This window comes from Homarus americanus, unplaced genomic scaffold, assembly GCF_018991925.1.
Source record: "Homarus americanus isolate GMGI-L3 unplaced genomic scaffold, GMGI_Hamer_2.0 scaffold28, whole genome shotgun sequence".
NCBI classification, from domain to species: domain Eukaryota; kingdom Metazoa; phylum Arthropoda; class Malacostraca; order Decapoda; family Nephropidae; genus Homarus; species Homarus americanus.
Window position 1 is genome coordinate 5,971,721 of NW_024742238.1, and position 14,912 is coordinate 5,986,632.

General features: G+C 37.2%; 1 protein-coding gene across 1 annotated transcript in view; it reads left to right on the forward strand.

The window, feature by feature from the left end:
- Nucleotides 1-8,618, forward strand: part of LOC121876567 (mucin-17-like) — a 115,447-nt gene extending 106,829 nt beyond the window's left edge. Inside the window, exons 15-22 of the mRNA XM_042381768.1 lie at nt 511-633; nt 1,135-1,247; nt 1,504-1,638; nt 2,359-2,490; nt 2,873-3,273; nt 4,077-4,191; nt 5,638-5,715; nt 6,108-8,618. Of these exons, the coding sequence (XP_042237702.1) occupies nt 511-633; nt 1,135-1,247; nt 1,504-1,638; nt 2,359-2,490; nt 2,873-3,273; nt 4,077-4,191; nt 5,638-5,715; nt 6,108-6,191 (1,181 nt within the window). The 3' untranslated portion in view covers nt 6,192-8,618. The remainder of the gene's footprint in view (nt 1-510; nt 634-1,134; nt 1,248-1,503; nt 1,639-2,358; nt 2,491-2,872; nt 3,274-4,076; nt 4,192-5,637; nt 5,716-6,107) is intronic.
- The last annotated feature ends 6,294 nt before the right edge of the window (nt 8,619-14,912 follow it).

The following is a 14,912-nucleotide window of genomic DNA, read 5'->3' on the forward strand; positions in this document are numbered from 1 at the left end:
GTTCAGATCACCAAAACAAGATACAGCTATATTGATTAGCTGACTGTTTTTACACACCCTTATGATATAAATGTTGCTTTACGTTCAACACCCAGCTAATTTATGTTTACATATTTAAGCTGCCTGTCATGTTAAGAGCATTATTTTGTTTATCTGTTAACACTTAATGGAAAAGAAAATTCTGTTATACCTGTATTGAGAGTCCGTTAGATGTCGAATTACAGTACAGTATATAGAGATAAGAGTCAATTATTTTGAGAATCCGTTAGATGTGAAACCTCCATCTAACGAATTACTTTATAGAGAGATAAAAGTCCATTATTCCGAGAGTCCGATAGAAGTGAAACCTCCATCTGAAGAATTATATAGAGATAAAAGTCAATTCGTTATATCTAGAGTCCATATGGCGAGAGAGAAGTCCGATATATGGAGATTTCACTATACAGTACATCATGCGAGTCTCCGTAAAACATAACTAAGCAGATGTCTTACCTCCCTTGTGCCCAACAGTCCAGACGGAGCAGTGTGCACAATGTAACTTCCAAGGAGAGTGTGTGACGGAGCGTGATGGGTCTGTGGGCTGCAGGTGTCTTCAGTGGTTTAGTGGTGATCGCTGCCAGGTCAACCTCAGAGGTAAGACAACAGAACATGCCTAAAACAGCTCATGTTAATATGTTTGTGGATAACTATCTGAGTGAATATAATAAGCTTAAATACTTTTTCTGATTATAATAAGCTTAATAACTTTGTCTGAGGGATTATTATAAGCTTACCGGTACAATAATAACTTTGTCTGAGGGATTATTATAAGCTTACCGGTACAATAATAACTTTGTCTGAGTGATATAATAAGTTTACAAACATCTGACCCTTGGCATATCATGATGTTCCTTCCTACCAAAGTAAATATTTAAAAACCTTGATAGTTAAGAAATATATATTTTTTAATAAATTTATTGGCATAAAACTGTACTAGTTTCACTGCTAAACATGTGGTATATATTATAGTTGGGATTATTCATTCTGTTCAATAAATACTGTACATAGATTAATGAATTTCTGATGTTTTTATTGTAATGTAATGGGAGGCAGGTGTGTGGTCACTACTAATGTACTGTACATGTGTGTTGACAGTCCTGCTGATTGTCCTCGTGACTGTGGGCTCACTCTTGATCCTGCTGCTGCTGCTGTGTCTGTCTCTCTGTTGCCTCCGATCACGACGCAACTCCAGGAATCAGATCGGACAGGTGAGGAAGACCTGACAAGCGGAAGCTGTACAATACTGATAATAGATACAAATAATTCTGACTCTTAAAAGGGGAAATTTGATATGTGAAGGAATAAATATGAAGTTTATAATGAATCTAACTTCCAATATGAATTTAAATATTTTTTATAGAGATCATTCTGATTTTACATTGAAATTTAATTCTAATGCCAGACTATATTTGTATCGCTCTTTAATGCCAAACTCAATCACTTAACACTGCCGCCCTCCTACAGATGGGTAGTGCCCCCACATTCCTAAGAGCGCGAAGCACAGGAATGTCAAGCACCCTGGATCGTCGAGCCATGATCCATGAGACGTCCTCAGAGAGCTCGGGTGAACACACTCGCCACCATCCCACCTCCTTCATGGTACAGTATTGACCTTATCTACTTTTATTGATCTTCAGTTAAAGTGAATACATTCAGGATAATGATTCTAAAAGCATTATTAGTTAAATTATCTTCCTAGTTTGAGATGTAGGAATCATATTGATATTGAAACCAGGATTCTGTTTCTCAAAAGATGTTACATGGATTTCTTAATCACTAATTGAGGATTTGAGAATGTATCGAACTGGATGAGATAAACTAGACTACAGCATAATGAACGTGGGTGAGGTGGGGGAGTAACATGGGTCTTGGTTCTGTCAGTAACTTAAATATTGTGACAGGATAGAGATATAGAAGATACTGCTGACTCATACTTTTAATCCCACAATATTGTATTCTGGTACAGTACAGTATACCAGGTGTGTCTCTCAGGTGAGAATAATTAATAAAAATCAGTTAATTCCCTAAGAAGGAAGGTTTTAAGAACTTGCTTCCTATAAATGCTTTAAATGTAGCAAAAATGAAAATTAATGCAAAAAAGTAAAATTGATCAAATGTCATTATTTCTCATTTGAAACCACAATTCTTAGATACCGTATGAGTGAAGAAAAAATAGCTACATCAGTTTAGTGGAGACTGTTAGGTAAGTCAGATATACAGTACTGTATTCACAATTGGTCATAAATACTCCAGGATTTAAAATATAAAACATTTTGGTACATTATCAGTGTTTGGTTAAAGGACTTGAAATGTTTACAGCCTCCGATAAACTACGAGAAACAGGAGCGACCGCCCAGAGCACCTAGGTCAGAGATGAGTACTGGCAGACACTCTCATGCCTCCTTCGCCGAGGACCGCTCCGTCGGGGTACACACCACCCTGCCCCCTGTGGTGAGTATAGGAGTTGGCGACAGTCAGGGGAGAGGCACCACACAGGTTGTCTTTTTCATTAATCTCACACCACCTAGTTCATCTCTCCTACATAGATATACTGTTTTAACATCTTCACTGTTCTAAATGTTGTCCTCATTACTATACAGTACATTTATGAATATTATAAATAATAAATAGAATACTTACACAGCATTATACGTACTGTACTCCCATCAGTATTACAATCTGTGCTGAAATAATTTATTTAACAAATAGTAAGTAATTTATGCAGTATTATAATTTTATCAATGTGCAAATATATACTCTGAAATGGTTCTGTTTCACCAACTTATCTTAAAAGAGAAAGAATTCTAACTTTAATCTGGGACCTCCTCAACAGCTGATACCTCGCGTGAAGGGCCCAGCTCCAGCCCGTCCCTCTGTGGTTAGCCGCGGTGAAAACGGTGAGCCCAGGGTCATGATCGGTGCTGATGCTCGTTCAGACCTCGCCAGTTCCCAGCAGGCATTTGTCGACCTGCTGGACCAGCCTGCCCCCATCATAGGTCGGTCTAGTCGAAGGGAAAGCATGACGGCTGCATCTGTCCACAGCAGCGCCAGAATCAACCGCTCGAGATCACACTCTCGAGAGCGGCTGGCTGATGCCTTCCTCCACCAGCTTCACCCACAGCCCGAGCAAGGATCCACCAGGTCTCGCTCCACAGACCGGCTCCACCACCACAGCCACCATGACCTCAACTCTGAATTTGGTGTCAACTTCTCCTTCAGGGGGGGAGGAGAGCGGTGAGTCAGTAGTGTAGGTCCTCACATGTATCCTTAGATAATGTGACTTCAGCTGTTCATTTAACATTTAGGTATAAAGCCAACATAACTAAATCTGCTGAGAGGCCAGACTGATTCTTGCCCATTGAAGACAAAAAAAATATACTGTAGCCCAATATGGATTTATTTTTTATTAACGGTAATTGTTAAACGAAGAACATTTTTTTAATATTCCCTCAATAATGAAATAACTCAACATACTTCCTAATGTAGGGAATAGAAGTTCCTGCTTTAAAAGAAAATTTCAGAATTTAAAAAATCTGTACAGTGTACAACAGTGGTGTCAAACTCAAAGTATTTCGAGGGCCAATTCTTATTTTAGTTATCACATATTTGCAGGATTGAAGTTTACAGCTTCACACATTGCCTTACCTGGCTTACCAGGAATACCTCATTTGGGTTTGTCTGATCTTAAGTATGTAAAATTAATTTTACTCAATAAACATGATTATATCTATTTTTTTCATAATTTCACGGGGTGATAAATTTTACCGTCATCCCGTGGGCCACACCTGACCATCCCAAGGGCCACATTTGGCACGCGGGCCATGAGTTTGACACCCCTGGTGTACAGTATATACAGTACATATTATTTAATTTTTGGAATTTAAAATGTTTTCTTATACTGTACTGTACTTTCAAAGATGTTAAGATGTTATTAAAACTAAATAAACTAACACAGGGAACATGTATACAGCACACATAATTATTGCATACTCTCTGAGAGCAGATTCACAGTGTTACCAAGAACTTACCTCTTACAGGACAATGAGTGAGGCGCGATCCTATGATGAGACAACAGTGCGGCCACCAATTAGAAGCTTACGTGCAGACAGCTTCTACTCTTCAAAGGCGCTCTCCTCACAACATATCTCTGACGTATGTACTGTAGAGAGAAAAAGAGAGAGACTGAGTTCATGACATATAAAGAGAAAGAGAGAAAAAGAGAGTGCATGACATATACCTGTGGTGAGAAAGAGAATGTGAGAGAGAGAGAGACTTAAAGAGGGATGTACAGAATTAACATAAGGATTTAGTTCATGTCACACACCCCCTGATCTTTCCTTCATTATGCATGGGTTAGTGAGCATGGTGCTGGACTGCTCTACATTGAGTGAGAGTCAATTCTATATTCCTCATTTTACTTTACTATTTAGAATAAGAGGTTTAACATAATGATAGATGTACTGTAGTTCCCCTCACCCCCTCCCCTTCTAGACAGTTGTGTAGTTCCTGTCTCATCTGCCAAAAAGAATTCATAGACTCAAGGAAATTTAGTGTAATAGTTGTATGTTATGTTTTGTGGTGTTGAATCTCATCCATGAATTTAGTTTACTTATATTTTTCCTTAAGTGGTTGACTGAAGGCTTGGCTTGTCTTAAAGGTGCCTAATGGGTAGTTTTAATAAATTACTAAGAGTTATTAGTTTATTTGCCCTTGATCAGTTAGTAAACAACATTATACAAGTACCGTACCATCTTAATCATCTTAAGTTATGATAAAACTGGAATTGGAATTAATTTAGATTTGAAATTACAGATGGACTATTACAAGTACATATGTTGGAAATTATAGGCAGACATGTTTCTATCTTTTCTATAAGTACAATATTATCACACAAGAGATTATTCACTTTAGGAATATAGAACTTGTTTTGTACAGTATAAGCCTTACCTGGTACAATAATGACTCTATCATACACTTGCACATGAAGGTTTGGTGAAGCTTTTGTTAGTGTAAATAAAATAAAAAATATTAAAAGTTTTATAAGTAACAATACATGTATGTCTGGATAAATTTATCAAATATCACTACTGTAATTATATTTAAAAAGTTTCAACACATCAGATTAAAAAGCAAATCAAGCAATATATAGATCACTTATTAAAGGTTTGTGCCAGTTGTTTCAAGTCTGAGATAATTAAAAGCGCTATTCTCTGTTGGCACTACTGTACAGAATCAACTACTGGAGGACCTAAATACAGAGGCAGCAGAAACTCAGAGCTCAGGAGTACTGTCTAGGCATCAGCATAACACAAGGAACTAAGCAAACATAAGCCAACCAAACACTAAATCCTGTATTAAGACTATACTTTATGCCTTAATGAGAGGACGTAGTCAGATGTAGTAGTAGTACAGGTAGTAGTAGAATTTTAAGGGCAAAATTTAGAGGCCTATTACTACTAGCACCTCAGAGGGGGCTAGATGTAGGACCAGTTACAGTATGCACAAGGCATAGAGGCCAATTAGTAGCATGTCATCAGCCTTCCCTAGCACCACTCTATAAGCTGTCCTCACTCCTTACTTCCTCCTCCACACACCCAGGAGCACCAAACCATGGCTGAGAGGGACGGAGGCTCCACTGTGGTGTACCCCCAGACTGAACTGTACCGACCAGTCCGTGTAAGTTAACTCATAAGGCACTTCCCTATATACTACTGTACCTCCACTGAACCATTTATCACTATTTGCATGGATTAGTTTTATACTTTAGTGCAAGATATAGAATGTTCTCTGTTGAATGAATAAGTAATTAGTTTTTTTTTGTAATTAGGAGTTGCTATTATTAACTGGCTAATAAATTATTTTTATGACATGAATACTGTAAGGATTTTGTATTTATTTATTTATTTATTTTTTACTTATTTTTTGTACTTTCTATTGAATTTCACTGACAAGACTAACCATTCCTCCTCCCAAAACTGCTACAATAAAGTTTCATGTACACCTGTAGAAGACCGCCAACTCCTCCACTCCTCCTATGGTAAATTAATGAGATACTCATTCCCCGACAGGATACCGACTCCCTGAGTGACATGAGCGAGCTACACTCCAAGACAGCTTCAAGCAGAGCCGTCTCAAGGAACTTCTTCTCCTGAACGACCAAGTCACTGAAGCCATCCACCGTCCACGTCTATTAATACCTGACGAGGATGAAGGATGTCCGAGTCTGCTTAGGAAGAGTATTATTTTTTTAACCTGCTGGTCTTTGGTAGTGGCTGTACATGGGGATTTTTTACACAGAATGAGATGATTTATTTTGACCTACTATGGTCTTGAAGGTAGTGCGTTAGAGGTGCCAGTTGATGGTCATGTTTCAGAGGGAGCTGATCAAGGCAGTGTTTGAGTAGTGGGAAATGTGTGTTGACTGCCCGAGACTAGTGGGGAAAACTCTTCTTCTCTTTTTATTTTATTATTTTTTTTATATAGGTTGTGAAAATTTGGCATAGATGATAACATTACGGAATAAACGTAAGAGAGAAGAGAAATATGAATGTATTTCTATTTTTTTACCTCCATCTTTTGTTCTGCATCTTCTTGGCCTTTCACTTGTAAAGAACAAGATTGTAAGGCCAAAATCTACAATGGTACTCTGCCATTATTTTATGCTGCTTTTTTCCTCTAATTTTCAGAGGTGCTTTTGTAATTGGCAGATGTAGGGGAGAGTGAGAAGGGGGAGGTGGTGTCCCCTACGAGTGTGGTGCATACTATTTTCTGTCAGGCAAAAAAGGTCACAAATGGCTTGAGGAATAATCTAGCATTTGCTCAAGGCAGCTTCATAATATTTATTTATTTTGGATGCAGCAGTTGATATATGTATACAGTATTTTTTTTGTTTTCATCTGTTTGCTATCTTTTATAGACTAACTGAGAGTGTTGAGGCCAGCGCTCCATCTACTCTTTGTGACCTATTTTGCTGATTCAATATATTTGCAAATAAAAAATTATCCATATATTGTACTTATAAATAATTGTTACTTTACCTTTTATTGTTTGGTGTAAAGTCCCGAATTTGTTATGTTAGTACATTGTAATTACTAATAGTCTAATCTTAGGATAACATTCATATTCTGAAGAACGCATTTATCGGGTTCTTTCAGGGATTCAAACATGACATGACACTTTTCTTGAGCCAATGTTTGTATGGGAGATCTTACTGGTGTGTGTACAACAGAACTTGAGTGTGTAGAGGACAAGTTGAGTGAATACAGGACAACTTGAGTGTGTACAGCAGAACTTAAGTGATGTACAGGGAACTTAAGTGTTTACAGCAGAACTTGAGTGTGAACAGGATGTACAGGAGACCTTAGTAGTGTGTGTAAAGGTTAAAAAGTAATTACTCTCTTGCCAAAATTCACTTGGATTGAGGGAATGTATACAGCCCAACACAGTGAATTTTTTTTTTACATTATATAGATCATTAGTTAACAAGACACTTGTTGTCTATATGAGCACCGTAGACACACTGTTAACGTCTTGAGTACACATGTGGGCTGAAGACACATTATCGTGTTATATTATTGAACCCTTGCAATAACTCCTTAAGGCAAGAGTTTATAATGCCGAAAATTCTTCAGAGATTTTCTTGACTCGAATCATGAGACTTTCACTGAATATTTTATGAGTTTGAATTTTTATCCTAGTAACTATAAAGTGTAAATATATCCATTGTATATATATGTGTAACCAAGAGCATGTGTCTGGCTGGTCCAAGCGAACTACTGTATACTATACCTAACTCTCTAACCAGCTAGTTAGTACGGTGCAGATCTACGGTTATTGCTGACTTGTCTCAACATTCAGTCTGGTTTCAAGTAAATCTATTTGCTACTCATTAATTTTAAAGAACTTAAAAACTTTACAGGAATGCTAATCAAAATATTCAGATTATTTTTTAATTTGATCCTTGGTTGTTTATTGGTGAATTGCTGAGAAAGTAAAGTAGGTTCTCTTGAAGCAGCAAAAGAGATCAGTAATCGTGGACCAACTTCCACTTGCGGCAGTCCAGCATTGTGCCTTTATTCTTGGGTTGGACATTTTGTATAGTGACATTGAATTAGAAAACAACATTCATATCTGTGCTAAATTGGTGCATCCGTGTCAATTCTCCCTGTGTAAACACTACATCTAAGTCAAAACTTATGTTTTTTTATATGTGTGTGGCGTATCAGCTGTTTCATCTGGGAGAATGATGCAAACAAACTGTTTTTGTTTTAAAAGGTCCCCCCAGCCCGTTATACCTTGTGCCAAATGGCAGCACCTTTTCTTAGGATCCAATCATGTGTCTCTCTCTCTAGGGTAGTTATCTCCTTACAGGTGTTTTAGTCCTGGTTATATAACTTCTATTTTTACTCTGTAGCTCCTGAAGTTTGGTTGAAGATAAAAGAAAATGTAAATTGTGTGACTTTCGACCCAGCAGCAGGAGCTAGTCAGGATAGACCCGTCTGGATCTGCCACAAAAGAGGACTGTGGTGTCAAAAGTGTATTGCGCTTGCTCCATTTTATTAATAAATAATACGTAAATATTATTAGTTTTCTTGACCTGAGCACTGTGTGATGATTACAGTACTTATATTTCAGGAAGTTTACGAGTCTGTCAGGACACTGAGTACAGTACAGGCTGTAGTATCAGGTACAATCATTGGAGATTACATGATTTATTCAGAGGGGTGCAAGAAAACAAGACAAGACCTGACATATCAGTTTATTCTAAAAGTATGATCAAGTATAATTGAGTTACTGTACTTTCGAGTACTTTATGATCAACAATATCACTTATCAGTGTTATCACCAAATTATTAATCTATAAAATGATCACAGGGTTGACCTTAAGCATTAAAAACTAACAAAATTAATTAATTTTTTGTCATTAATCCTGATAAACTAGGGATGGCCAGTGCTGGCACTTATCAGCTCCAAAACAACCAATCACTTTTTTAATGAATGCTTTCTTTCTATCTAATGCCTTTTGGCATGTACTCTGATTATGCAGAATCCAGACAAGTGTTCAGTTGCCATTGTTAATCGAAGCTACGTCTTGACATATCACAGTGTGCTAAATGACCACTCTACTTCACAAGTTGAGGCTGGAAGTGTCAAGGAGATCAGTAAGACTTCTCAAATAGCAGGAAAAAATCACAGTGCTTCAGAAGATCTGTCATGGACAAGGTTGCACCAGAATTAAGGTGTGAACATAAATTATGTTTTTTGTCTCGCTAATAAAATGTGCGTGTGCTTGATAAGTGTTTTTCTTTGTCTAAAATTAGATACATTATAATAAAATATAAACACATCACGTGTGAAATAGGAGTGGACCCTAACACAACCTAACCAAAATGACTAAATTTCCATTATGTGAACCTTTGTTATTAAAATTTATGTTCGTGTGGGTGATGTGACTAAAGTATGAATTGTGTGACTAAAGGAGGGTCACCAGACTGGTGCCTGCACTTCGGCACCTCAGCTACCCTGAGAGATTAGAGTGCCTGAACTTACCAAGTTTATACTACAGACAGGCAAGGGGAGATCTAATTGAGGTGTATAAGCATCTCAAGGAGCACTACTCAGTCGAGTGTCCTTACTTGGAGCTGGCGGACGCTCACCCCACAAGAGGTCACAGTTCAAGATTGAAGAAGCCACAAGCAAGTCCAGGAAACTGTGAGGGCAAACTTTTTCGGAGTGAGGGTTGTGAACTCTTGAAACTTGGAACTTTTCCACCCAGCTTTATTGCAGTTGTCAACTAGCACAAAGTTTAAAGTTTACCTCCCAATCGTAGTAGAAAGTGTTAACAAGCTGTATGTTGTCTTAAATTTAAAGTAAATTATAGTGTGTGTGATTCTTATCAGAACATTCAAACATATGTATTTCGGCCTTATCCATCCCGAATTATATATATTTTCAAGACTGAAAGCTGAAACTAAGTCATTTTAAGACTGTTTTCTACCTTTTGTGGATATCATGAAGATTATGTCTACCTGCCCGCTTGCTTTTGATGTTTTCTTAACTCATATTTATCTTCCACCTAAGTTCCTTATTTATGTTATTTCACGTACTGTACAAAAAAGTATTGCCTCTTCTTTTTATTTAAGGAACATCATTGTTCGTGAATAATTAAATATATAAATATATAAGCAGACAATGGTCTTATTTCTGTCTATATATAAACCAAAATCCGTAAATCATCGGTACGAGTTGGGAAAAAATGCATTCATGTATATTTATGCAATGTCTGCTAAGAATAAAACTGTATACGGCTTATGACAGGAGTCTACTCGAAACATAAGCTCGTTCTCTAGACAACAACACGTTTTCTATGATGACCTTAAATAGTTAAAATCAAGGAGGTTTAATATAAGTTTAATATACACCTCCTTGGTTAAAATAGTTATGGCAAAAGTAAATCCGTCCTCTTAAAGCACCATGTACGTTTTCTATGATAAAGCTTCTCGAGAGATGAGGCAGCAGTCGGGCTGAAAGTTAATTGAATGTATTATAAGTTTCTCAATATAATCCTTCCTTGGTGTAGACACAGCTTTGTGACGCCACCAGCAAGTCATTTCCCTGAGTGACGCCGTGAGGTAAGGTAGTGACTGTTATGTGGTGATAGAATTTGTAGTATTTTTATACAGTATTAATTTATTTAAACAAGCTTATGTCGTTACTGTCCTCTGCGGTGAGTAAATTGTTGGTATTTTTATTTTCATAATTAAGTTACATGTGATGTTAGAGTGTTGGTCTTCATTCAATCTCAAAGGCATAAAATCAATGTCATTTGTTCTATTATTATTCAGTAATTCAATCCCGTCTATTAAAAATGTCTTTAATTTTATGTATTAACACTACAGCAACACAAATTTACTCAAACAAATCTTAACACAATAAAATGCGTTCTTTTAAACGTGAGGAACTATATGGTATTAAATCTCCCCCAAACAACACAACTCCGCCATTTTTAAATTTTACTCTCAGTAGTACTTCTCTTCCACCATTTATATTCACTCATCTAATTAGACATTTAAATTCATTCATAAATCACTGAAGGAAATGCAAGTATTTATTCCACACAAACCCATAAATAATTATCTATTTAAACGTTTTCCTAGAGCATTTTTCTTGCTGAATATATTGACGATAAGGACAGTTTGGGGAAAGGTTTAATTAATGAGCTATGACCTTTCTTACCAATGTGGACAGGGGTTGGAGGCAGAGGAGTTCTGCCCATATCGTCAACAACCCGCTTTGTCACCACTATTTTTAACTCGTTTCCTAACCACTACTTTACCCCCTTTCGTCACCCCGTTCATTCCCATCATTATATACACGAAAAAACTGTTGCTTGGGATATAAAATAATAAAAAGCACCAAGACAATTGATTAAAAACGAAAATAAATAATAAAAACATCGTTAATACGCTGCAATCATCTGACTGCTCGGTGGTTTATGCGCTGGTGCCAAATCACCTTCATTTGTTCTGTATTTTGTTATTTACCAATTTTGAGTCGTTTTCTTTATTAAAATATTAATATTCATGTATAGTAATAATACAATAATTCTTCATTTGTTCTGTATTTGGTTCATTTACCAATGCAGAATCGTTTTCTTTATTAAGCAATATTCTTGTATATAATAATAATACAATACTTCTTGAGTCGTCTGTAAACATGTGTAATTTCTAGTCGTGTAAAATAATATCTTACAATTTGTCACTTAACACCAGTGACTGTTAGTGATGACGAAATGGAATTGATATTGGTGACAAACGGTGAAGAGGTGGCTTGGCGACGAAATGGGGTTCATCCGCCCTAACCTAACCTGACCTGACCTAACCGGCCGCGTCCCAATGACGCCGCGTTCCTTAGCCAGAGGGATGATGTCTGCCAGTGTAATAATGTTGCGTGTCACCATAACATCGAATTGATACTTTAAAAAAAATCGAGAATATCGCGAATATCGCGTTTATTTTTGGAGTGCCCCGCTAAATTCAAGAATATTCTTTCGTTTCTCGAAGAGATGTATTAAATGGTAAGATATAAAAATCGTTAAAAGGTGATGGGTGGTTAACGAAAAATTGCCGAAAAATCTTCTGAATCACCGCGTTAGTTTTTTTTTTATGTTTATATTCTTACAATATTTTCAATGGTGTGTTCTGATATGATAACCATTTCTGGGGAAATTACTGTTTAATAGATAATTAGGCGACTAGGCACACACTACTATGCTGGCACACACTACTTTGTCTGACACACTACTATGCTGGCACACACTACTTTGTCTGACACACTACTATGCTGGCACACACTACTTTGTCTTTCTCAGCGGTGATGCGGCGGTACACAGTCAACCATCTCTAATCGACACCAGTCGCTAGTGTATGTTTATGAAGCACACTGTTTTGGCGGCTGCTCTCATGTCCAATAAAAAAAATCAAATTCCACCATATTATAGTTCTTTCCGTTTAATATGCCGGGGGAGGGGGGTCCAGAGGGTGGAGCCTCATGGCTAGGAAGTAAGGTAGGTTTCTTTGGTTAGGTTGATGAGGTCTTGTAACATCGTTTCTGCTGCTTATTTTTCTTAGCGACTGTGGTCAAAGTAAGTCCTGCACACTATTGGTATGGATTGATGTTAATGACAGTATTTATTAATGTATGGTGTGTTCTTGTATATTTAAGAGCTGAGGGGTTCATAGTATAAATAAAATCAAGCTTTAGCCAAAATATACAGGTATTTTAAAAAGGATGGGCCAGCAGTGAAAGCATTAAGTATTCGTGAGTACGAATATTCATTTATCATTACATTATTTATCAATTCATAAGCCCACTTTTAGTAGTATTGTATTAATGGTATGCATTATGTAGGTTAGCATGCGAAGATTTTCATTTTTTTTTTACGGTATTGGCTACTTTTTTCTTCTAGCGACTTTTGGCTACTTGTCGGCAGTGAATATGGCAACTTACAACCATTCAGATTATGGACAGTACCGTATGATAGCTTGTAGTTACGTCCGCCAAGGAACTTTGATAAAGCTCCTTGATGTCCCCTCATAATGGTGGTGCATAACATCAAAGAAATGTCCATGGTTCATGTTTTCCAACCCTTTCAGGATTGTGAATGTTTCAATTTGATATGCCCTATTGGGCCTTGTCTGAAGGGCTGCTAGTCCTAAGACTTTCTTGGATAATCGAGATGATATACAGTACTGTAGTTGCATTGGAAATATCTATAAAATATGGAAAGTGTTGAGATATCCCTGCTAATGTGCAATGCTTAAATTGACTCATATGGTCATTATTGTTGATTGTTTTGGTGTTTTTTTTATGAACTGAATCAATGAGGCATAATGGCCCTGTGCCACACCCAGCCAACAGGTGACAGCAGGGCTCTGAACATTAGTCCAAGCCTTATTGAAGCAGTTTTTGTTTGCGACGTTATTAGTCGGAAGGAATGCGCCAGGCGTTCCTGAGTAACAAAGTCTTTTGTAACCAATTAAATACCAGAAATATTGCCTGAAAATAACTATTGACAGCCATTATGAAAACCAGTGCCACCCCCCCCCCTCCCCCTCCACTATAAAATGTAAGGATAAGGAAAGGGTGAACAATTATGTAGCCTTTTTTTATCGGTGTCATCAGCTTGTTTATAACATTACAAGCTGTAACTACTGTATAACAACAAAACATATTGAATTATATGCATTCACTTCATATGTACAGGAATTTCTAGGGAGTCATGAAAAATAATTAGCTAAATATTAAATTAATTTTCGAATTCGTGATTAACCGAGGAAAGTCATTAAAAATAAAATGCATATAATAACATTTATATACATTTATTGATTCTTTTATATTTAAAAATAATAGAAAACACAAATAAAACATTTGGACATTCCTTAGTAATTAGTACAAGTTAAAATGCTTATGAAAAGTGATTGAAAACATATCATAGAAAACTTTGACAAAATTAGTCAGTTTAATCATGCGTTGAGAAAGTGTTTTGATTAATTAATGATTAAATTACAAAAAATATTAACTGATTAATTGAATCATTACGGTGATTCAAATACCTGTATGTCTGTAATCATAGGCCATTGGTAACCACCTTTTGAGTCACGGGGTTGACCATGATGGTGAGCACCTTGCTAACCTGCGCTCGGGTGATCCTCTCCTGGTAGGTGGAGGTGCACGAATCCTGGGGTCTTGCATTAATAAATTAAAATATTTGAGAAAAATCAATGAAACAAAACTCCTATGGCTAATGGCCAGGCCTCCGAGTCCTCCTTTTCTGGCCAACCTGGCTTGTCGATCCCTTCGGGTAATGACAAGCCCACTCCCAACGGGGCAGCAGCCCTGCCAAAGGGAAAGTCGGCAATGATAAATGAAACAAAGTCAGGGGGTGTTCGAGCCCCCATTTGATAACTATATCGTGAACTGCCCAGATGGCAGTAAATCAATCAAGGAACTTTATCTTTAAGGTGTATGATGAGATTGTGGCTGCCTGTGAAAGGCTTATGTCTCATACACTAGACATGAGATATTCACTCGGCCATAGTGTAGTTCATGCACCAGACTGTACATCACATGAAAGCAGACATATTAGATGCTTTAGGAACACATGACCAAAGTCGAGTGTGTGAAGAAGAGGGTGGATGGGGTGCTCACTTCTACACCCACCCTCTTCGTGACCTTTGATCTTTCTCCTTCCAGAAAAGGTACACACCACCTGGTGCACCATTATGTAGATAAGAGGTAATGTTACCATTGTCAACAGTCAGGCCACATCATCCAGCTTTGTCGGAGATGGATCAAGAATTTGCCTGACGTGT